This window comes from Salvelinus alpinus, chromosome 11 (genome assembly GCF_045679555.1).
Source record: "Salvelinus alpinus chromosome 11, SLU_Salpinus.1, whole genome shotgun sequence".
Taxonomy (NCBI): domain Eukaryota; kingdom Metazoa; phylum Chordata; class Actinopteri; order Salmoniformes; family Salmonidae; genus Salvelinus; species Salvelinus alpinus.
In genome coordinates this window covers 58974584-58999766 of record NC_092096.1, presented here as the reverse complement: position 1 = coordinate 58999766, position 25183 = coordinate 58974584, and the positions used below count along the sequence as shown (strand labels likewise).

Sequence of the window (25183 nt, the reverse complement as noted above, 5' to 3'; positions counted from 1 at the left end):
TTCAAGCCCACATAGCGCAGGATTGTTCAGCGCAGTAGGTCTACATGTCATGTTTCTCTTCAGACCGTTCACCCTATCTCTACAACAAGGTGACATGGGCGTACGTGACAGGACGCATGTGATATGGATGTGATATGGAACGGTCCTGCTCTGAACCCCCCCACCTCGCACCACTCAGTCCCGGTATGCTGTGGTACCAACACCATGTCCAGAGATTTATATATTTTATGTTGTTCCACTATACGGTCCAGCTAACTTGAAGCTCTCTTGGGATACTCAATCACATACACATACTGTACATTCTCCTGGAAAACAGTTCCCCTAGCTATCTCTCTCCCTACAGCCCCCCCCCCCCCCCCCGTCAACATTATTAAATAAAACCGGCAGGCAATCTTACATTGCCTAACATATTGGTCTTACTCAGCACACAATTTGAGCTTTTTTTCAACAAGGTCTTGAAAACATGAATTTGAATGAACGTTCTTACAGTCAAATACTGTTCAGTCCCCCGCCCCGTACATCCTTCATAAAGTAGCTCGCTGAAACGGCCTTGTAACCACCCCTCCCTCTCCTTCTCTGTCTCCACGGTGGAAATGGGATGTTGCTGCTAGCCTGCTACAGTGACATGTGGCTTTGTCCAACGGGCTAAGTGCCACGGCCAGAAGAGCCGCATGGACGCGGTTGATTATTCTTGGAGTGAAAAAAGTCGAAACTATAATTTTTTCTCTTCAGTGGTTTTCCCCATTCATAGTAGTTGGCACTGGCCTTTAAACCCTCTGCCACCGCCAGTCCTCCCACCCAAAACTCCTTTTCATTTCTTCTTTATCCAGCTCTCTCCATTTCATTCTCCTAACATTCCACTAGTTACTCTGTGTCATTTGGAAGGGCGGAGAGCGATGTCTGCACTTGCCCAGGCCCTCACACGGTGCCAAGTTGTGAACGCTTCTGCTTGTTGGCTTTCTCTCGAATGACTACTAAGAGATCACAAACTTGGGCAACGCTGTCGTGCGTAACTGTGTATAATAAAATCTGTTTTTCTGTATTTCTATGGTATGATGACTAAGAAGAAATAAGAGTGAAGTGACGTGTAATCATAGATGGACGACGAGGTGCAGCTGGGGTTGAGTTGGGAAAGGAACTTGTTGCAATGGTATGCCTAGTAACAAGGATTGATCAACACCAATGCAGGGACAAGACATCTCATGTCAGAAGCCATTACCGAACGTTAACAGTAGATCCAACAGTTCCCATTCAAACTAGATATTTTCCCATAACAGTGCCCCCAGTAGCCTGGAGCAAACATAACGTTTGTAAACACTCAGGGGCGTCTAGGGACATTCTGATGGGGTAATAGTTTCAGAAGTAGGGGGTTGGAGGTTGGATATTTTACACAAAGAGTAATAAACTGTCTGAAGCCTGGAGAAAGCTGCAGCTTATCATTGTCGAACTACTGGAAATGTAGCCCTGACAGGAAACTTTGCCTCCAAAGATCAGTTTGTCACATCTATCAACTGCAGCTGTGTGTGTGATTTCATGCTTTCACATGTACCTACACTTCCATGGGTCTGTGTAGAGCACGACTGAGAGCAAAGCTTAGAACACCTAAAAACGTTGTTCTGTTTTTTTAAGTCACAAGAACAAAACAAAACACTTGAAGAACGTAGAGCACACATTAACATTCCCATCCACAACAAACACAACACAGCCAACTTGTGTTAGCTTCCTGTGTTAATGCCTAGGCTTAAACTCAGCAGGCTAAAGTCCCCCAACTCTGCAGCCAGAGGTGGCGTCTACATCATCCAGTCCATGGTACTCAGCAGGCTGAGCATGGAGGCTCCCGGGCCAGGGGGTGGCTGCAGACTGCAGTGTGGATTGGCTGCAGCGCAGAGTGGCTGCAGCGTGGATTAGGGCCCTACAGTGGACCATTGTTAATTGGGCGCCATGTGTGAAAGCTACAGAGAGATTAGTTTGTACAGCTGCTGCCATTTGTCATAACTGCCCTTAACAAGATACACATGGCAGGCCCAAGTTTTGAACCAGAGACAGAGCTATGAGGGAAAAAAGCCTGGGGGACTACTAGTTTAAGAAACAGACTTCGGAATAAGCAGATAAAGATCTGTTTCAAAATGTAGGGCTGGTTCGCCGGGAATGGTGATTTTGCCTCCTTCCTTGTTCGTGGTTTATCAACGCTGTTCTATCATAACATCGAGGTGGTTCGATGAACCACGATCGCGTGATGAGTAACTGAATACCTGTGTTAGCTCCCTCAGTTGATGCTTAGGCTTTAGCTCAGAGAGCTATATCACATGTATAGTCTCTGGGAGAAATGGCGGGGAATTGCCTCGACTAACTCTCCTCTCCTGTGATTCTGAGGCGCACCGTAGTCATCAACACAAACCATGCAAAACCATTTACTTTCATGACATCGTAAAATGAATTCTCTCTACTCTGACAGGTTGAGATATAGATAGATCAACTTGGACATCAGATTTGGCAAAATCCACTTGAATGGAGTTCAATGTTTCTTCTCCATCCTGTATAGCTCAGGCTGTTACTGTAGCATCTGCCAGCCATTGAAGGGTTACTGAATGCCATTGGACTGGCCAAGTGGGCACCTTGAGTTAGCCTGCTGTTAAGAACCAGTTTGACCTCCATCAGTGTTTCCAACCAGCATCTCCTTCAACTGAAGCTGAGTGTACTAACGTGCACCAGCACTTAAGCGCACATTAAGCTATTCTTGGGGACATTCATGTCTGATTCAACCTTGAGGAATGGCTTCTCCTACTGGACAGGACGACACAACAAAAAAAGATGGCAGACTCTTCGACAAACACTCGATTGGTTAAATAGACTCCTTCAAACACACACAAGTGCGTGCATGCATGGTGCGTACACGTGGATGTCCATGTGTGTGGTTAAAGGTATTTCTCGAAATCAGCACAGTCTTCACCCAAAAAAAACAGCTGGAGTTCCATGCCAGGGGAAAAGACAAGGCAGGGAAGAGGGAAGCCAATTTGAGAAGAATTCCAGTTATCCAGTGCCAGGGCATATAGCCTTTCAGACAGAATCCGAGCAGCCTATCGTAACGAGGCCTCATTCCTCCTCATAAAATCACAGCTTTCATTAGAGAACTCTGTTAGCATAGCGACGGCCGCTTTAATCACCCTCGCTCTGACGCCATTCCACTTGGCTTGTCAAAACACAGAGAGCGGTTGAACCGCGTTTCATCATCTCTCAGTGACCTATCAGGACCTATCAGTGCTGATAATGGGTCTATTAAATATTTATCATATATATACACAATCACTCATGTTGTGGAGGAGGCAAAAGTGGATGTTTAGACTGAACTTATATCTGATGACAGATCAGATGTTTTTTTCTTGTGTTTATTTGACTAATCGTGTATAGCATGCATGACCTCAGGTATCTATTCTCGGCTGGCATTCTTGGTTACACTTGAAAGAGTCGTTTTCATCAAATAAACCATTGGAATATTTGGTAAAATGTTAACTTACTGACTTTCTGAATTTCTCCCTGCTCTGCTCCGATCTCTCTCTTCCTGTAGGCTTAACTACCAACAGGAAAATGTCTCTCTCTTGTTCATTGTGTATGTGTGTGTGTGTGTGTGTGTGTGTGTGTGTGTGTGTGTGTGTGTGTGTGTGTGTGTGTGTGTGTGTGTGTGTGTGTGTGTGTGTGTGTGTGTGTGTGTGTGTGTGTGTGTGTGTGTGTGTGTGTGTGTGTGTGTGTGTGTGTGTGTGTGTGTGTTGTGTGTGTGTGTGTGTGTGTGTCTCTCGCTGTGTGAAAACAGGATATGATTATCACAGGGGGAAAGTAGCTGTCCAGACATACTCTGACACCTGTCGTTAGACTGATTGATTTTCTGCTTGTTCCACCCCACAGGATGTCCAGATGCCGCTAGAACACGACAACTTTCAGGGTCCAATCATAGATTATCTGATATCTTCTCAATATATTAATCGTTTCAATCATGTAGAACAAATCTGTTGAATATCATGAATATGAGAGTCTTTTTGACGAATTTATATTGTTATGAAAAATCTTGTCTCAAGAAACACTGAGCTTTCGTAGATCACCACCGCTTTAACATATGAATCGTTTACCCCGATTTCTTGCCGATTCATTTTGAAAAATAACAAGTGGATATATACGTTATGGTTGCGTTTTACACATGGGAAGATTTGTTAAAGTTTTAATGTCAGGAGAGTGGTTTTAGTTCAATCTTAATGTCAGGAGAGTGGTTTTAGTTCAATCCTAATGTCAGGAGAGTGGTTTTAGTTCAATCTTAATGTCAGGAGAGTGGTTTTAGTTCAATCTTAATGTCACAAGAGTGGTTTTAGTTCAATCTTAATGTCAGGAGAGTGGTTTTAGTTCAATCTTAATGTCAGGAGAGTGGTTTTAGTTCAATCTTAATGTCAGGAGAGTGGTTTTAGTTCAATCTTAATGTCACAAGAGTGGTTTTAGTTCAATCTTAATGTCAGGAGAGTGGTTTTAGTTCAATCTTAATGTCAGGAGAGTGGTTTTAGTTCAATCTTAATGTCACAAGAGTGGTTTTAGTTCAATCTTAATGTCAGGAGAGTGGTTTTAGTTCAATCTTAATGTCAGGAGAGTGGTTTTAGTTCAATCTTAACGTCAGGAGAGTGGTTTTAGTTCAATCATAATGTCAGGAGAGTGGTTTTAGTTCAATCTTAATGTCACAAGAGTGGTTTTAGTTCAATCTTAATGTCAGGAGAGTGGTTTTAGTTCAATCTTAATGTCAGGAGAGTGGTTTTAGTTCAATCTTAATGTCACAAGAGTGGTTTTAGTTCAATCTTAATGTCAGGAGAGTGGTTTTACTTCAAGCCTAATGTCACAAGAGTGGTTTTAGTTCAATCTTAATGTCAGGAGAGTGGTTTTAGTTCAATCTTAATGTCACAAGAGTGGTTTTAGTTCAATCTTAATGTCAGGAGAGTGGTTTTAGTTCAATCTTAATGTCAGGAGAGTGGTTTTAGTTCAATCTTAATGTCACAAGAGTGGTTTTAGTTCAATCTTAATGTCAGGAGAGTGGTTTTAGTTCAATCTTAACGTCAGGAGAGTGGTTTTAGTTCAAACCTCATGTCAAGAGAGTGGTTTTAGTTCAATCTTAACGTCAGGAGAGTGGTTTTAGTTCAATCTTAATGTCAGGAGAGTGGTTTTAGTTCAATCTTAATGTCAGGAGAGTGGTTTTAGTTCAATCTTAATGTCAGGAGAGTGGTTTTAGTTCAATCTTAATGTCACAAGAGTGGTTTTAGTTCAATCTTAATGTCAGGAGAGTGGTTTTAGTTCAATCTTAACGTCAGGAGAGTGGTTTTAGTTCAATCCTCATGTCAAGAGAGTGGTTTTAGTTCAATCTTAACGTCAGGAGAGTGGTTTTAGTTCAATCTTAACGTCAGGAGAGTGGTTTCAGTTCAATCCTCATGTCAGGAGAGTGGTTTTAGTTCAATCTTAATGTCAGGAGAGTGGTTTTAGTTCAATCTTAATGTCAGGAGAGTGGTTTTAGTTCAATCTTAATGTCAGGAGAGTGGTTTAAGTTCAATCTTAATGTCAGGAGAGTGGTTTTAGTTCAATCTTAATGTCAGGAGAGTGGTTTTAGTTCAATCTTAATGTCACAAGAGTGGTTTTAGTTCAATCTTAATGTCAGGAGAGTGGTTTTAGTTCAATCTTAATGTCACAAGAGTGGTTTTAGTTCAATCTTAATGTCAGGAGAGTGGTTTTAGTTCAATCTTAACGTCAGGAGAGTGGTTTTAGTTCAATCTTAATGTCAGGAGAGTGGTTTTAGTTCAATCTTAATGTCACAAGAGTGGTTTTAGTTCAATCTTAATGTCAGGAGAGTGGTTTTAGTTCAATCTTAATGTCAGGAGAGTGGTTTTAGTTCAATCTTAATGTCACAAGAGTGGTTTTAGTTCAATCTTAATGTCAGGAGAGTGGTTTTAGTTCAATCTTAATGTCACAAGAGTGGTTTTAGTTCAATCTTAATGTCAGGAGAGTGGTTTTAGTTCAATCTTAATGTCAGGAGAGTGGTTTTAGTTCAATCCTCATGTCAAGAGAGTGGTTTTAGTTCAATCTTAACGTCAGGAGAGTGGTTTTAGTTCAATCTTAATGTCAGGAGAGTGGTTTTAGTTCAATCTTAATGTCAGGAGAGTGGTTTTAGTTCAATCTTAATGTCAGGAGAGTGGTTTTAGTTCAATCTTAATGTCACAAGAGTGGTTTTAGTTCAATCTTAATGTCAGGAGAGTGGTTTTAGTTCAATCTTAACGTCAGGAGAGTGGTTTTAGTTCAATCCTCATGTCAAGAGAGTGGTTTTAGTTCAATCTTAACGTCAGGAGAGTGGTTTCAGTTCAATCCTCATGTCAGGAGAGTGGTTTTAGTTCAATCTTAATGTCAGGAGAGTGGTTTTAGTTCAATCTTAATGTCACAAGAGTGGTTTTAGTTCAATCTTAATGTCAGGAGAGTGGTTTTAGTTCAATCTTAATGTCAGGAGAGTGGTTTTAGTTCAATCTTAATGTCACAAGAGTGGTTTTAGTTCAATCTTAATGTCAGGAGAGTGGTTTTAGTTCAATCTTAACGTCAGGAGAGTGGTTTTAGTTCAATCCTCATGTCAAGAGAGTGGTTTTAGTTCAATCTTAACGTCAGGAGAGTGGTTTTAGTTCAATCTTAATGTCAGGAGAGTGGTTTTAGTTCAATCTTAATGTCAGGAGAGTGGTTTTAGTTCAATCTTAATGTCAGGAGAGTGGTTTTAGTTCAATCTTAATGTCACAAGAGTGGTTTTAGTTCAATCTTAATGTCAGGAGAGTGGTTTTAGTTCAATCTTAACGTCAGGAGAGTGGTTTTAGTTCAATCCTCATGTCAAGAGAGTGGTTTTAGTTCAATCTTAACGTCAGGAGAGTGGTTTCAGTTCAATCCTCATGTCAGGAGAGTGGTTTTAGTTCAATCTGAATGTCAGGAGAGTGGTTTTAGTTCAATCTTAATGTCAGGAGAGTGGTTTAAGTTCAATCTTAATGTCAGGAGAGTGGTTTAAGTTCAATCTTAATGTCAGGAGAGTGGTTTTAGTTCAATCTTAATGTCAGGAGAGTGGTTTTAGTTCAATCTTAATGTCACACGAGTGGTTTTAGTTCAATCTTAATGTCAGGAGAGTGGTTTTAGTTCAATCTTAACGTCAGGAGAGTGGTTTTAGTTCAATCCTCATGTCAAGAGAGTGGTTTTAGTTCAATCTTAATGTCAGGAGAGTGGTTTTAGTTCAATCTTAACGTCAGGAGAGTGGTTTTAGTTCAATCCTCATGTCAAGAGAGTGGTTTTAGTTCAATCTTAACGTCAGGAGAGTGGTTTTAGTTCAATCTTAATGTCAGGAGAGTGGTTTTAGTTCAATCTTAATGTCAGGAGAGTGGTTTTAGGTCAATCTTAATGTCAGGAGAGTGGTTTAAGTTCAATCTTAATGTCAGGAGAGTGGTTTTAGTTCAATCTTAATGTCAGGAGAGTGGTTTTAGTTCAATCTTAACGTCAGGAGAGTGGTTTCAGTTCAATCCTCATGTCAGGAGAGTGGTTTTAGTTCTATCTGAATGTCAGGAGAGTGGTTTCAGTTCAATCCTCATGTCAGGAGAGTGGTTTTAGTTCAATCTGAATGTCAGGAGAGTGGTTTTAGTTCAATCTTAATGTCAGGAGAGTGGTTTAAGTTCAATCTTAATGTCAGGAGAGTGGTTTAAGTTCAATCTTAATGTCAGGAGAGTGGTTTTAGTTCAATCTTAATGTCAGGAGAGTGGTTTTAGTTCAATCTTAATGTCAGCAGAGTGGTTTTAGTTCAATCTTAACGTCAGGAGAGTGGTTTTAGTTCAATCCTCATGTCAGGAGAGTGGTTTTAGTTCAATCTTAATGTCAGGAGAGTGGTTTTAGTTCAATCTTAATGTCAGGAGAGTGGTTTTAGTTCAATCTTAATGTCAGGAGAGTGGTTTTAGTTCAATCTTAATGTCAGGAGAGTGGTTTAAGTTCAATCTTAATGTCAGGAGAGTGGTTTTAGTTCAATCTTAATGTCACAAGAGTGGTTTTAGTTCAATCTTAATGTCAGGAGAGTGGTTTTAGTTCAATCTTAACGTCAGGAGAGTGGTTTTAGTTCAATCCTCATGTCAAGAGAGTGGTTTTAGTTCAATCTTAACGTCAGGAGAGTGGTTTTAGTTCAATCTTAATGTCAGGAGAGTGGTTTTAGTTCAATCTTAATGTCAGGAGAGTGGTTTTAGTTCAATCTTAATGTCAGGAGAGTGGTTTTAGTTCAATCTTAATGTCACAAGAGTGGTTTTAGTTCAATCTTAATGTCAGGAGAGTGGTTTTAGTTCAATCTTAACGTCAGGAGAGTGGTTTTAGTTCAATCCTCATGTCAAGAGAGTGGTTTTAGTTCAATCTTAACGTCAGGAGAGTGGTTTCAGTTCAATCCTCATGTCAGGAGAGTGGTTTTAGTTCAATCTTAATGTCAGGAGAGTGGTTTAAGTTCAATCTTAATGTCAGGAGAGTGGTTTTAGTTCAATCTTAATGTCAGGAGAGTGGTTTTAGTTCAATCTTAATGTCAGGAGAGTGGTTTTAGTTCAATCTTAATGTCAGGAGAGTGGTTTTAGTTCAATCTTAATGTCACAAGAGTGGTTTTAGTTCAATCTTAATGTCAGGAGAGTGGTTTTAGTTCAATCTTAACGTCAGGAGAGTGGTTTTAGTTCAATCCTCATGTCAAGAGAGTGGTTTTAGTTCAATCTTAACGTCAGGAGAGTGGTTTCAGTTCAATCCTCATGTCAGGAGAGTGGTTTTAGTTCAATCTTAATGTCAGGAGAGTGGTTTTAGTTCAATCTTAATGTCAGGAGAGTGGTTTTAGTTCAATCTTAATGTCAGGAGAGTGGTTTTAGTTCAATCTTAATGTCAGGAGAGTGGTTTAAGTTCAATCTTAATGTCAGGAGAGTGGTTTTAGTTCAATCTTAATGTCAGGAGAGTGGTTTTAGTTCAATCTTAATGTCAGGAGAGTGGTTTTAGTTCAATCTTAATGTCAGGAGAGTGGTTTTAGTTCAATCTTAACGTCAGGAGAGTGGTTTTAGTTCAATCCTCATGTCAGGAGAGGGGTTTTAGTTCAATCTTAATGTCAGCAGAGTGGTTTTAGTTCAATCTTATTGTCAGGAGAGTGGTTTTAGTTCAATCTTAATGTCAGGAGAGTGGTTTTAGTTCAATCTTAATGTCAGGAGAGTGGTTTAAGTTCAATCTTAATGTCAGGAGAGTGGTTTTACTTCAATCTTAATGTCAGGAGAGTGGTTTTAGTTCAATCTTAACGTCAGGAGAGTGGTTTTAGTTCAATCCTCATGTCAAGAGTGGTTTTAGTTCAATCTTAACGTCAGGAGAGTGGTTTCAGTTCAATCCTCATGTCAGGAGAGTGATTTTAGTTCAATCTTAATGTCAGGAGAGTGGTTTTAGTTCAATCTTAATGTCAGGAGAGTGGTTTTAGTTCAATCTTAATGTCAGGAGAGTGGTTTTAGTTCAATCTTAATGTCAGGAGAGTGGTTTAAGTTCAATCTTAATGTCAGGAGAGTGGTTTTAGTTCAATCTTAATGTCAGGAGAGTGGTTTTAGTTCAATCTTAATGTCAGGAGAGTGGTTTTAGTTCAATCTTAATGTCAGGAGAGTGGTTTTAGTTCAATCTTAACGTCAGGAGAGTGGTTTTAGTTCAATCCTCATGTCAGGAGAGGGGTTTTAGTTCAATCTTAATGTCAGCAGAGTGGTTTTAGTTCAATCTTATTGTCAGGAGAGTGGTTTTAGTTCAATCTTAATGTTAGGAGAGTGGTTTTATTTCAATCTTAATGTCAGGAGAGTGGTTTAAGTTCAAACTTAATGTCAGGAGAGTGGTTTTAGTTCAATCTTAATGTCAGGAGAGTGGTTTTAGTTCAATCTTAATGTCAGGAGAGTGGTTTTAGTTCAATCTTAATGTCACAAGAGTGGTTTTAGTTCAATCTTAATGTCAGGAGAGTGGTTTTAGTTCAGTCCTCATGTCAGGAGAGTGGTTTTAGTTCAAACTTAATGTCAGGAGAGTGGTTTTAGTTCAATCTTAATGTCAGGAGAGTGGTTTAAGTTCAATCTTAAGGTCAGGAGAGTGGTTTAAGTTCAACCTCAATGTCAAGAGAGTGGTTTTAGTTCAATATTAATGTCAGGAGAGTGGTTTAGGTGCCACAGACATATGTGAGGAATGAAAAGTGGGCCTCTACAGGCATTGAGAACTCAATGGGGCACTAACTCATACCAAACACCCATTCCCAAGCCCCAGCCGCCTCTTTGACCCACAGGATGACATTATCCAGTGTTCCACCGGGGATTCACCCTGCAAACAACATGAAGTATACACACCTACCCCAACACACACACACACATGTGCAAACACACGTGTAGGCACACACAGGCATGCACATGCACGCGCACACACACACACACACACACACAATCATGCGCAAAAGCATACACACGCCCACACACACACGCGTGCACTCACACACAAACATTGTAATGGGTTGCCTTTTCTTTATCCGTCTCAAACCTGGCAACTCATTATAGAATGACAGGGAGTACTGTACTTGCAAACAAAAGAAGAGACTACCATCACTCTAGACCTCTGATCGGGCCTGTCCCGAATGAAAAGAGTCTAATGGGGAGCGCAGGAGGGGGTACAGAGAAGTTACCATCTCCCTGGCAACCTCCCCCGATTGTCTGGCCCTCACTCCCTGCCCCCCTCCCCCACCTCCACCCCTTTCTTATTTTTCCTTGGCGGTCATTCATGTGCTTTAGCTTGATGAAGGATGCACATTGGTTTTGCGCACTCTGGATCTGAAAGACACAGATGACATTAAAGGAATGCTTCTTCCATGCTTCTATTGTCCTCTGTATGTGAATCAAGGTCTTATCTGGCCAGTATTCAATGATCTACAGTTCTTCATCTTGCCGCTTCTCAATGTTCGTCTACATATCTCCTTCTCTCTTTTCATCTTCCTCTGTCTTTCCCTCCTGATCTTTTGCTCAAATTCATAATCCCTGCTGTCAGATAGGGCCTGGCAGGCAGACTGGCTGGTTGAAGAGAGAAGGAAAGAGGGTAGGACAGAAGAGATGAGATGAGAGGAAGGGAGTAGTGTAGAGTAAAGTAGAGTAGAGTAGAACAGAGCAGAGTAGATCAGAGTAGAACAAAGTAGAACAGAGTACAGTAGCACAGAGTAGAGTAGAACAGGGTAGAGTAGAGCAGAGTAGAGTAGAGAAGAACAGAGTAGAGTAGAACAGAGTAGAGTAGAGTAGAGTAGAGCAGAGTAGAGTATAGCAGAACAGAGTGGAGCAGAGTACAGTAGCACAGAGTAGAGTAGAACACAGTAGAGTAGAGCAGAGTAGAACAGAGTAGAGTAGAGAAGAACAGAGCAGAGTAAAACAGAGTAGAGTAGAACAGAGTAGAGCAGAGTAGAGTATAGCAGAACAGAGTGGAGCAGAGTAGAGCAGAGTAGAGGATAGCAGAACAGAATGGGGCAGAGAAGAGCAGAGTAGAGCAGAACAGAGTAGAGTAGAGCAGAACAGAGTAGAATAGAACAGAGTAGAGCCGAGCATAGTAGAACTGAGTATATCAGAGCAGAGCAGTGTAGAGTACAGCTGAGTAGAGCAGAGCAGTGTAGAGCAGAGTAGAACAGAGCAGAGTAGAACAGAGTAGAGTAGAGCAGAGTAGACAGCACTTCGTTGGATAGGTAGTAGTGAAGGCTGCAGCAGGGTTTTCGTAAGCCAGGACAGTAAGGTAGTGTACAGTGTGTGGTTTGGGACAGGGGGTGAATGTACCCATTTGTCTTCATTTAGAAGGGCTGGCGGACAGGACGGGACTAGCTGGGAGGAGGGGGCGACACCAGCACTCCTGTCAAGTGGTCTCAGGGGGGTTGAAATGTATTAGGCTATTCTCACAAAGCCTGGGAAAGTCTGATGGCGCTGAAACATAAGGATACTGTAAAATAAATATATATATAAATATATAGATATAAATATATAATCATGTTCTAATTATATTTCTATGAGCTGAACCCACAGAATAATGAATCTGTAGCCTACAAAACTGTGGAAACATCTATAAAAATATCTGAACTCCTTTCTCAAGCAGACAAAAGGCCTAAAGAGGCGCTAAAGGAGTTACAGAGCAAATGTTTTTTTAAAGTGAAAAGGAGTGATAACGTTGGCTGAGAAGCAGGCATCCACATAGGGCTGTGACCTCTACACAGAGTAGTCTAGTTTCCATGGAGATTTATGTACACAGTGCACACAAAAGAGGGCTAAGGAGGTAACATGGGCTGTTTAAGCCTTGAGGAGGGCTAAGGAGGTAACATGGGCTGTTTAAGCCTGGAGGTATTTGCCGGAGCAAAACCCTTCTACTAATGACATGCGGCTCATACTGAGTTGTAGAAGCCTGGTTTCAGAGCACCGGGGTTAGCATCGGAGAGAGAGCTGGAGGGAAGAAACGATTGTAGAAGAAAGCAAAGGCAGAGCAGGGAAAGATCCTACACATGGGAGAAAGGAAAGAGGGTCGACCGGTAGCCTAGCGGTTAATTCCCGTGCAGACTGTCCATGTGCCCTTGAGCAAGGCACTTAACCATAATTGCTCCTGTAAGTCGCTCTGGATAAGAGCATCTGCTAAATTGCTAAAATGTAAGAAAGAAATAATGAAATCAATCAAGAAAGAAAGAAATCAAAGAGAGAGCTTTACCCGAATAGCCTAGAGTAACACCACATCATTTACACAGCAACAGGGTAGAAGAGAAGATTAGCAGAGGGAAGAGATATGGGGGAGGGACATTTAGCAGGAAGAGCAAATCAATAAAGTGGGCAGCAGAGCTGGGAGGGACTTGTTCTAAGTGGATTAGATGTAATGTGATCGATAGGTTATGGCTCCGAGTGAGGTATTCACTGCAGGCCCGACAGCATGCTACTGAGCATCACAGGGTTGTGGTTCACAATGAACAAAGCCTTCGCAGAATTTCTTGGCTAAATTCAGGACGAAGTTTCCTCTGTTACATTGGAACTACGAATAATTGCATTGTTGTTTAAAAAATAACTGTGAACCAACCATCTCTCTTTTACGATCAACATCGTGATACTGCACATAAAAACACGTTTCATCCAAAGGACAACCATTCTTATATTGACTCCACCGACGGAGACTACTGGAATAAGCAGACTACTGGACTGTACTAACAAAATAGCTCTTTGTCATCCTAACCACAACAAAAGACATGGAAAGGTGGTGTCCTTAACACTGTGGGTCTGCAACGATTTAGTTTCCCGCTACTGGCATCCTCCCAGCCATCCTTTTCTGGCTATGAGCCCTGGGCCTGAAGCAGCTGTCACAGGAGTCTAGGGGTGACTTGACGGAGAGTCAGAGAGGGGTGGGCGGTGTGCCGACCCACAGGGGCAACTCCTGGCGGAGGAGAAGAAAGAATGCAGGGAGGAGGAGGAGAAAAGGGAGGAGAGGAAGGAGGGAGAAAAGGAGGAAAAGGGAGAAGGTGTAAGGAAAAGAGGGAGGGGGGGAGGTCCTGAGGTCAAACTGTGACCCGGAGGTCCTGAGGTCAAACTCACTGCCCTTGACCATGCCTCAAATGCAGCCAGCTGGAAACCCAGAGGCACACAGCTCCAACCGCTACCCCACACAGTGCAGCGTGACCAGCCGGCCAATGACCAGAGAAGACAACCGACCAACATTGACACCACGCCAACCTGGGAGGGAACACCTGTCTTTTGTTGACTCTCCCACTAACTGAGTCAAAATCTGACAGACGGACGGGAGGACGAGCGCAGACTGAGAAATGGTGGTCAGGGGACCACTGGTGGTCTGTGAAGCACGACGGCTGACCCCAATTATCGGGGTCAAAGAGCAGAGGGCCTTACAGGTAGTCCCCCGCCACCCCCTTAGGCCAAAAGCCCCCCGAGTCCACCAACACGCTTTGGGGCCAACCGTGTATTTTCACAGATCTTTTTTGCTCAAAACATCTCTTAGCCGAGGTCAAGACACCAGGACTATAAGCGATGTCTGGCTCTCGTAAAACAGAGCCGTCGTTTTAACATGGCAGACTCTATTAGATCCAGGACCTATCAAGATTGTAAAAAAAAAATTTGAAGGAATAAATGGGGGAAGATTTTAAGAATGAAAACATAACAATGTTTTTACGGCCGCGTTAACTTTCAGCACCAGGATAACAGGGAAGGGAATTGACCCTTGGATCAACCAAGCCTGTTATTTTACTGGCTATGAGTTAAACTGTTTTTATCTTCAACATGGACTCGCAAATCACTGATTTTCTTCAAAGTAAAAAAAAAAAATAGTGTGGGAAGATTTTCAACAAGAAAAATAATTATTGTTAAAGGATCTACATCCAAAGCAAAATGGGACAAGTTTGGGACACCAGTTCTACAGACATCAGTACTCATTAGTAGGTAAAAACTTTGGGAGGACCTCACCCAGTTATCTAAAAGAGAAGCACTCAGACAGCCCCTTCATGTATGAGACATTTCAATCATATTAAATAACTGGTCTTTTGAGGCTCTGAGTATATTTCAACAATAATGTTCCTCCTAGTCTAGAAAATAGCTAAACACAGAGTAAAAAAGGGTATTCCAGGCCAGATAAGAGATAAATACTACATAAATAATGCAGAATCTACTGAATCCTCTTAGAAATCTGGCATTCAGAGCACGATAAAAAATAAATAAATACATTAGTCATCCCAATCACTGTTTAGTTGCTAAAGGGACCCAGAGATTTTTAAGAAATCTCATGGAAATCACGAGCTTTGGGTTGAATAAATGAAATGCTCTCTTATTCTGAATATTTGAAGAAGTAAGTCTACAGTTTATCCTCGACAGTTCATATATGGTAAGCAAAATGTATGCTTGTGAAACAGTGATGACTAGTGAAATGAAACTGAATGAACAGAGGCCATATCTCCAAACATGTCCTGACAAATCAGACTGGATATTATAAAACATATTCTCTCTAGCCCTGGAACTTGATATGCAAAATATGATACCAAAAATCTTTGAAATTACAACACGAACCAGAAATGTCTGATGAACACAAGGTGGTTACTAGTTTTAGCATCTAGCAGCAGCGCATGGCGAAGGGTATTATGCCAATGCCAGTGAGTTTCCATTGAGAAAGACTGGCAGGTTGGCACAATGGCTTGCCCACTCCCTGCCCCCAACCCCCTCCCGTTGGCATTCATCTGGGCATGCACATGGGCGCTGCTAGGGCAGATTTTACCCAGCTAAGCGCGTCTATGCACGACCACAACGGGTTGAGAAGCCTCTCTAGATTCACCCAACTCGCTGAGCCAGCGACCTTTCTTTAGGCATTAGCCCGCAATGTTCATTATAGCTCCAACTCATGTTTTTATATACAAAGTAGCATTTCATTAACATTACATAAGAAGCTATTAAGAAGCAGATGGCACCACAACATTTCAGAGGGTTACTGTTTAAACCGATTTGAATGCAGATACATATTCAAGAATATGTCATTGTATAATTCACCTAAGAGAACACTAAAGTCTGAATGGCATACAATCTAAATCTAATAAACCATGGAGCATATGACATCGTTTTTTCCTAACGACTAACGGAAACGGCATATTCTGTTGAAGTGGGGCAGCAGCTTGTTACTATTTTCTTTGTGTTTTGTTTGTTTGTTTGTTTGTTGCAGAAGAACAAAAGCATGGCGGTCCACATTCTGCCACTGTCAGAAACTTTCCAGCGTGCCCACTGCATTGCGGAGGCCAACCAACGAATCAAAGGCACGCTGAAGCAGACAAAGAGGGTTTGATGCCAACCTTGGAAACTCTAACAACCATTACTGCCGTTTTCCCTGCCGGCCTGGCTGAGCGCAAACAAAATGGCACCCGCCTTGCACGCTACCACAATGTGGCGAGATTGTCTAGAAAGCTGGGCACTGGTAACGGTATGCCAAAACCGCCCTTGCGCTGTACTCGAAAACGTGTCCTACTTTTCGGGGCTATTAAAAAAACTGTTGGAAAATCTTTGAAAGTCTTGTTCAAAAGAAACGGCTAACAAAATGTCCGTCCTGTTGCAAATGACGATTCGATATGTGGTGTCTAAGCTACTCAAAAAAATGAATATGGTAAGCTGCCAATACAGGAAAGGCTGATTATTAATATTAATAACGGAAAAACATATTTTCAAAGATTAGGATTCCCCAACTTGGCAACCATATGTACACACATCGCAAGTGGCAAATGCAACATTCAGACTTTAAAAACATATATAAATCATTCAATTAAATGACCTCAACCTGTGGTGTGCAGTATGCTTTGGAAATGATTATTCCTTACATATCAGCGGACCACATACGAGACATTTTGAGGTGTGCTCTCTGATACTATTCAACTGTGGCAGATGCAAACTAGACATGAGAATCAGCAGCGCCCCACAAAAGACACAAAAGAGGGTCTGATGCCAACCATGGTGCCAGTGGCAACCATTATTGTCTCTCTGCCGAGCCTTCTGCTTCCCCTGGTACTTATCAAACACAAAATGGAGGCTCTGCCTTTCATGACAATGAGCTAGCTAAACTGTCTGCGTTTCTTCTCCAACAGCCAATGTATTATGGTGGGTATCTTTCTGCATGTGTTGGCGTTATCGTTAGAGGATTTATTGTGGCCCAGGTTGGACAGGGAGTTTGAAATAACTTTAAAATGCACACTTGTAATAAAAAAATCGAACAAAATGTTAAGTAAATAGTTGTTAATGTAGTACAGAAAAGTTACAAGTGGCAAATACCTAAGAGAATTAATAACAAAACAACCAAAATTTGCCAGAATATATATTTGCAGTGCGGTATAGCAACGTCTTGTAAAATTATATATATTTGGTCTGAGAAAATGACTGTTCTTGATTGTTTCACCTTCTTACAACAATATAAAGATCACTCTCTATCATAAGATCAAGAAATGCTATGACTACGTTTGAGTTTATAGGCATTAAGTTCATTTCTGTAATACAAGTTTTCATTCTATTTTAAAAATCCAATACATTTACATTTTCTTACCCAACAAATCATGTAATGTATATTTTGCCAATGTAATCTACTGTATTTATGCACTATTTGTGGAAATTTTGTCAATTTGATTAATTGACTATATGCCGAGCTTGAAGTAACACATTTGTTCATTTTATATCTGTCTCCAAACCATATTTATCAGTAAAAATCTAATGTAGGAACTCCGTGTTACAAAAACTAGATTAAATATCTAATCAAAAATCAAGACTGATATCAACATTTGTCAGGAAAAAAATAAATACTGTACAGCCATAAAAAAAACGTACATTTCTCTCTTTCCCTAAATCCCCTTTTTAAAACCATAAATTCTTGTCCGTCACATCAAATTATGTTCTAATTTCTATTATGTTCAATCATCCAAAAATGTACAATACATTTTGTGAACACATAAGTTGTCAGCACTTTAATGTAGTAAGTCTTTGTAAAGAGAACTTGTGTGTGCCTAAAAAACACAGCATTCACAACTGCACCGGTATCAAACCAATCAGAAGAGAAAAGCAACGCAACACACACTATCTTGTCTTCTATTGTCTGTGTGCGCAAATTATGTGTGAATGTATATTATGGTCGTTATACTGGTTATATTATATTATATTATATTGTATAAAAAAATGTAAAGCCTGATTGCACATTTTACTTTTTTTTCTTTCACAAAAGGCCAGCCACCTTCTGAAGCCACCATAGCTGAGAGACTCCAACCACCCTCCAATGAGGCGGCAAAGATGGCAGCAGATATGAGCCATGACCTTGGCCAACCCCTAACTCCACCCACCCAACCAGTGATTCACACAGTAATTCAACCTACCTTGGTCCTGGACATAGTATGCTAGAAACAAGTCGAGCTCCTTGACCGACACTGTAATGTGATGCGGCTGGACGCAAAGTGCTGGGTTGGTGCAATGCGGCGACTTGACGAGGCGCTCTCCGTCCGTACTTTCCAACGGGATGCCTTTGAACAGGATGACCATGACCAGGTCTAGGCGCCACACCTTGTCGGCCTGCCGCAAACAGTCGATCCGCCGGATCTTGCCCTTCTGGTCGGGGTTAGAGAGGACGCAGCACGGGTGCTTCTTGCCCGTCACGCTGAGCACAAAGTCCTCGCGGTACTCCTGGCGGATGTCCTTGCGGAGCTTGGCGAGGAGCCTCGAGGCCCACTTCTGCTTGATCTCGGGCTTCTCGCTGAGCAGTTCGTCCTTGACCGCACGCTCCTCGTCCTTAGACATCCGCTTCTCATGCTTCTTGAAGAACTTGCGTTTCCTCGCCTGGAGGTTGAACCACGTGTAGGCGATGGCACGGACGTGAGGGAGAAGTGCCTCGATGAAGGGATGAAATTCATCCTGAAAGGCAAGGGGGAAGGGAAGATAGAAGAAAAGAAAAAGAGAAGTCATGTCAGGTGACTTTTCCCCCCAAAAGTTCCCATTCGATAAGCCAGAAGTCACCCTGAACAAAAAATAAATAGACAATACACACATCCACCTTGTTACAGAATACCTTATATACAAAAGTTGACATTAGGCATTTTGTGGTTAGAATACAGTAAAATTATAACAACAACATTAAAACAATTCTGTACTGGAGACAAACCACAATGTCATGACTGTCACATATTGACTCCTATAAGACAGTCAAGTCTATCTGGTCTGAGAGTTTACAGCACAAATCTGTTCAGAAAAAAAAGGAGAAACACCATCCTTAACACCAGTTTTACCATCTTAAATACGGCTGGGGTTACATCCCAGAAATAACAATCTAGGTTGCCGAAGACATAAGGTTGCCACTGTGTTTATTACAACCGCCAACACCACAATACAGCAAAGCCCACATTAGAATGTAGTCTGGTGCTGTTCCCGTTTCCCATTCACATGCTCTGACTAAGACTGCTGGGAAGCCCACATTAGAATGTAGTCTGGTGCTGTTCCCGTTTCCCCCGCACATGCTCTGACTAAGACTGCTGGGAAGCCCACATTAGAATGTAGTCTGGTGCTGTTCCCGTTTCCCATTCACATGCTCTGACTAAGACTGCTGGGAAGCCCACATTAGAATGTAGTCTGGTGCTGTTCCCGTTTCCCCCGCACATGCTCTGACTAAGACTGCTGGGAAGCCCACATTAGAATGTTGTCTGGTGCTGTTCCCGTTTCCCCCGCACAAGCTCTGACTAAGACTGCTGGGAAGCCCACATTAGAATGTAGTCTGGTGCTGTTCCCGTTTCCCCCGCACACGCACTGACTAAGACTGCTGGGAAGCCCACATTAGAATGTAGTCTGGTGCTGTTCCCGTTTCCCCCGCACACGCTCTGACTAAGACTGCTGGGAAGCCCACATTAGAATGTAGTCTGGTGCTGTTCCCGTTTCCCCCGCACACGCTCTGACTAAGACTGCTGGGAAGCCCACATTAGAATGTAGTCTGGTGCTGTTCCCGTTTCCCCTGCACACGCTCTGACTAAGACTGCTGGGAAGCCCACATTAGAATGTAGTCTGGTGCTGTTCCCGTTTCCCTTGCAACATGCTCTGACTAAGACTGCTGGGAAGCCTGCATTAGAATGGTATCTGGTGCTGTTCCCGTTTCCCCCGCACATGCTCTGACTAAGACTGCTGGGAAGCCCACATTAGAATGTAGTCTGGTGCTGTTCCCGTTTTCCCCGCACATGCTCTGACTAAGACTGCTGGGAAGCCCACATTAGAATGGTATCTGGTGCTGTTCCCGTTTCCCCCGCACATGCTCTGACTAAGACTGCTGGGAAGCCCACATTAGAATGTAGTCTGGTGCTGTTCCCGTTTTCCTTGCAACATGCTCTGACTAAGACTTCTGGGAAGCCCACATTAGAATGTAGTCTGGTGCTGTTCCCGTTTCCCCCGCACATGCTCTGACTAAGACTGCTGGGAAGCCCACATTAGAATGTAGTCTGGTGCTGTTCCCGTCTCCCCCAAACAAGCTCTGATTAAGACTGCTGGGAAGCCCACATTAGAATGTAGTTTGGTGCTGTTCCCGTTTCCCCCAAACAAGCTCTGACTAAGACTGCTGGGAAGCCCACATTAGAATGTAGTCTGGTGCTGTTCCCATTTCCTCCGAACATGCTCTGATTAAGACTGCTGGGATGCCCAGATTAGAATGTAGTCTGGTGCTGTTCCCGTTTCCCCCAAACATGCTCTGACTAAGACTCCTGGGTAGTTGGCACGAGGATCATGCTCCCTCACACTTGCATTTCTCTTATCAAACCGTCCACATTCCAACATATATTTGCCCTTCGCTGGAAGTGGAGAAACGATAGTCTAGAAGGGGGGACTGGAGTGTAGTCAAAAATGCTCATAGGCCGTTATTAACATTGGTTTGGGACTAGGTTGCTGTCCCGCGCCACGTCCCTTAATGTGTTTTCATAGATGCATGGCACTTACTCCGAGTCATTCCTAAATCTAACCAAGGTTGACAATGAAAATGGCATCTTGGCACAACCTGCACATTCTTTCTAGTTCCTCTGCTCCTTTAATAAGGGGGGATTGAAATGCCTTGTGCAAAGCAGAAATTAAATCCTTCTAAATCCACTTTAGGTAGGTAGGTTAGATTTGTTTTTCCTCACAAATGTAGGCCTGTCTATAGGTAGCTTGTTTGACTGCAAAGTGCAATGCCAAGGAGCATGTCATTTTGACGAAGACAAATTATTATGAAAAGTATTAGGTGTTTAATGATTCAAATTCCTATTTATAAAACCAACTTCATTGCAAATACTTTTAAGTTTAGACAAATCTATGGCCAGCCTAAAGTGTTTTAATACATGTTTAACATAAACAATAAATAACAAAGCAATCTCATATTATACCTGTTTGGGCTGAATAAACAGCAAAAAACTTAATCAGAATGTCATTAACATTTCAAACTAAAAAACTGTGAGACGGTTCTTTTGAAAAGGGCTTTGGAGGAGTTAAACCACATATTGTTCTTTGTGTAGGCAGGCAGACGCGCTCTGGGAAAACCACAGAGATCCACTCCCTCCTGTATCTAGGCTCTCATGCTACCCGCATGGTGTTGCTCAGAGAAAGCCACATCGTTGCTCTGCACTGTCATGTGCCAATCAAACGTGACTTTGGGCGCTGAACTAAAACACTGAAGCAAAATCGATCATTAAAAGTATGACCTGATGTTGTTATAGCCCTTTTGCTTTAGAAGGTGAGTTTCTGAAAGATAAAAAGCTACGTTTTTTGAGGCTTTAGAAGAAAAAAATGTAATATAGTCAATATTGCTGTGAAGTGATAGTACATTTAAAGCAAGACATTAGTTGTTATAAAAGTGAAGTTAGTTTTTAATAATATTGCCAATAACTGTTGATACAGTAACAGTAAAATACATATATATATATATATATATATAACATTACATGAATTAGCTTTACTTACAAAGGGACCATAATGGCATAAAATGTCCGATTTGCTACATTTTAATAAATTGTATTTACACAGCAACCAATTACAACTCAGACACTTCTTCCCGTCATATAAGAAAGTAAGCCGAGTTTGCACTAGAATTAAGGTTTAGCTACGCAACATTTCTAAGGTAAGCCTTGGAATTGCATGTGATGCTGTGTAAGACAAATGAGTTGGCAAGGGCCTTGTGCAGTGAACTTCAGTTGAGGCCATAAAAGCCCAATCCTCTTAAGCACAAACTAAACCACATCTCAGTCAATCACTTACTTATGCCAAGTAAAATATAAACAGTCAAACTGAGTCAGCCAAAAACCATGCTACTCTGTCTAACCACTGAATCAACCAGTATCATTGTTTTCATCTTCATTCACTGCAAGTGGCTCCCATGCAGCTCACCTGAGTGAAACTCTCTCCTGAAATGATTATTTTAATTTTATAATATTACCAGGCCATAACCAAATTGGGGTAATCTAAATATATATATTAATAATATAATTTGGTTAAAGGGTAATCTGTTGATTTGTTTCAGTTTACACATGAGACACGGGACAAAGGAATGTAGTTTTGTATAATTTCATCTGATAGCATGATTATGATCACGGCATTTTAGAAGATAACTTTGACTGTAGTTTATGTCGAATACACATGGTGGTACTACACATACTCTTTTGGGTACTACACATACTCTTTTCTCTCACTGGTAACACACATGTTCTTTCTAACTCAAAATTAACTTGTCATCCTATAATACAGGCTATTTCGTGCACTTTTAATCAACACACGTAAGACCAGGTGAAAACCATATCCATACCAAAAGTTACACAAAACCAATGACTGCTACAAAAGATACGCAGTATACGAACTATAGTTTTATACAAAACACGACCATTTTCAAAGCATTGTTTTGTCGATAGTCGTCTGGTAGTGCAAGTGACTATCTTATAACTAAGATAGGCCGACTCATTAAATTGCGCGGCACTAGCGTATATAATAAAGGCACATAATCGATAATAAGAAATCAAAACTTAAAATCATTCCATATACCTGAGTAAGACAAATCGGAGAGTACATCATGAGCCAGCAGTGTACACAAAATAGGTACTTCAATTGATTCTTCTGAATGCCAGGTATAGGCTACCACTTTATCGCGCCATTCCTCCTTGCCCGTAAAGCACCACGCAAGATTGTGGAGAAGTTATCCGCGCAAAGGTGTTATACAAGAACATCAGTTAGATTGTGGAGGTCCAAAAAATCCTCTGTTCTCAGTTTAAATGGAGACGATAATGGAGACGATACGGCAGACAGGCTATTCTTTTCCAAAGCAGCACATTGAATCCCTATATGGCTATCTCAATCCGAGCCGGTGAATGAAGTTAAAAAGAAAACCCACTTTTCTGGAACAGTGCGCTTTATAATGTGAGAAGTTAATTCATGAAAGCGTTGTGAAAAGTATAGAAAGCGCTGAATTTCAGATTCCACACTCTTCCTGTTCAAACTTGATAACCTATAATATCGACCTGTACACCCTCAGTCTGCACGATACTAACAAACCCGTCGCCAATATGTTTTCTCTCACTTAATTACACAGTCACAGTCATACTCCTCCTCCTCCAACAAACGCATTCCATTTCCACTAGCCCACCTTTTCGTCTCCCTCAGAAAACACAGCATAAAACGAAACCCCCCCCCCCCCCCGCTCTCTCTTGCTCTATGAGTTATGATTTTATGAGCGGAAGACTTTGGACCAGCGCCCCGTTCAAAAAGAATCGCAATGGAAAATTCCCCTCACAGATACAGTAAGGACTCGAGACATTATTCGAACTCTGTTTTACATACAGCTTTAACCGGGTCGATCATTTTCCTTTACTGTATACAGGCATATGTAACAGAAAATCAAATAGAAATGCCCAATATAGCATATTATAAACTTCTAAAATGCATTTCTCACTCACTCCACAATATATACAATGGCCCCCTCTACTCACAATACATGTTGAAACACCTTTAATAAAACTGAAAATAGTTTAGAATTTCTGCAAAAAGCTCAGTGAAAGACCTGAAGAAATGTAACCACTCTCAAATGCATAGACTGAGCTATGGATACAAGGACTGGCCATCCATGATATCAACATTATAGTTTTAACCATGTTTTGAGGTTATATAATGTTTGTTTACATGGACATTCTTTACAAACATTGGAGTAAAAACAGCTTTTGGGTTCTGGGTTCTGATGAGGCATGACAGTTGAACTAAGCTCGTGAGGCATTTATAAAGTATATTCTTCAAGAATCAATGGGTACATATCATTAATTTATATGTCCAAATATGGATGTAGCAACTGTATATTGCCACTTTAAATGTCGGCAAATATATAGCTTATGGCCTTTCTAAACTATGCCAGTTACAGGAAACTGTTCAAACCGTGGTATGTCACCGTGGCGCGTGGTTCTGATGTAATTTGGATAAACAGTGGACTGGTTCCAAAACTCTGACACACCTGAGGTCATTACAATTTCCGCATGACCCACCACATAAACGAGACAACAACATTTTCCAACACCACAACTCATAGCTACGACCTATGAGGTCCCGACTAGTCATACAGATCCACCATTTAGGAACTACTGGAACAGCGCAGAGGACAGCCTGTCAACGACTCTTCGCTTCAACTCCACAGTAATATACATGTACTGGCCTAAACTACCATTTTGTGTCAAACATAGTAAACAATGTTTCATTATTAATCCTGAGAGAGTAAAACGCGTAAAAGTATTCTCGACAATTTCGCCAATGGCACGTAACCTGTTTTTCATTGCACGCGGAGGAACAACGTGTTGTTAACCTTTTCACGGAAGTTACGGCTCATTATTGGACTATATAGCAATGATATAAATATGGTGTAAATTAGAACAATTATCCCTACAAATGTGCACTTTTTCGTTAGCAGAAAACTAGACATTGTTGTAAACGCCTTGCCTCTGTAATCTCCTATAGAATTGCTCCATACATTACGAATGAAGTTCATTGCCAACAAAGGGGGCAGGGGAGGTTAACGCAGTATGTGTGCCAATACATTTTCTTTGGGCGCTCCTCCGACCAATGAAAAGCATTTGCATATCTGTTAACGGGTCTTGTCCAGTTGTGATTGACATAATTCTATTCCTGCTCAACCAGAGCGGGTTGCAGTGAAGAGCAAGTCAACAGTAGGAAAAGGCGATGTTGTAACAGTTGTAAAATGACACATTATTGCAATAATAATCCACGTTCACGTACCATTGCACTGTATTGCATGGATTTAAAGGGGGATCCTGGAACCTGGGTGAAACACAAGCCGATGCCTTCACATTTCTCACGTTCAACTTTGTGCTTTTCAGGCTTTTTGTCTTGATAGTGCTTGCAACAAAAAAAAACGGAAGAGAATTCTTGGCAGAAATGCGCGTAAAATCAAGTCGCCCCCCCAAAAAATCTTCCTTCCTCTTCAAGTCTTACTTTTGGATAGGTTTTGGGTTGTTCAGTTGTTGTTGAATGCGATCCAGAAGAGGCTGAGTTTTCGGAACTGGGCAGGTCTACGCCTCACTTTCCCTATCTGACTGCCTTCTCTGTGCCGCTCTGCGCAGCCAAAGAGAGCTCCGCACTAGAACTTG

The 25183-nt window shown here is 41.6% G+C and overlaps 1 protein-coding gene across 7 annotated transcripts in view; it reads right to left on the bottom strand.

Moving 5' to 3' along the window:
* Positions 1-25183, bottom strand: part of LOC139534563 (nuclear factor 1 B-type-like) — a 98958-nt gene extending 73775 nt beyond the window's left edge. For 2 of the 7 annotated variants that reach the window (XM_071333787.1, XM_071333790.1), the window contains exons 1-2: positions 22584-23189; positions 17930-18461 (exon numbers count right to left, since the gene is read on the bottom strand). In XM_071333787.1, coding sequence (XP_071189888.1) covers positions 17930-18461; positions 22584-22613 — 562 coding nt within the window. In that variant the 5' untranslated portion in view covers positions 22614-23189. Of the gene's footprint in view, positions 1-17929; positions 18462-22583; positions 23193-24812 lie in introns of those variants that run through there. The other 5 variants (XM_071333789.1, XM_071333793.1, XM_071333788.1 and 2 more) reach the window with 5 other exon arrangements.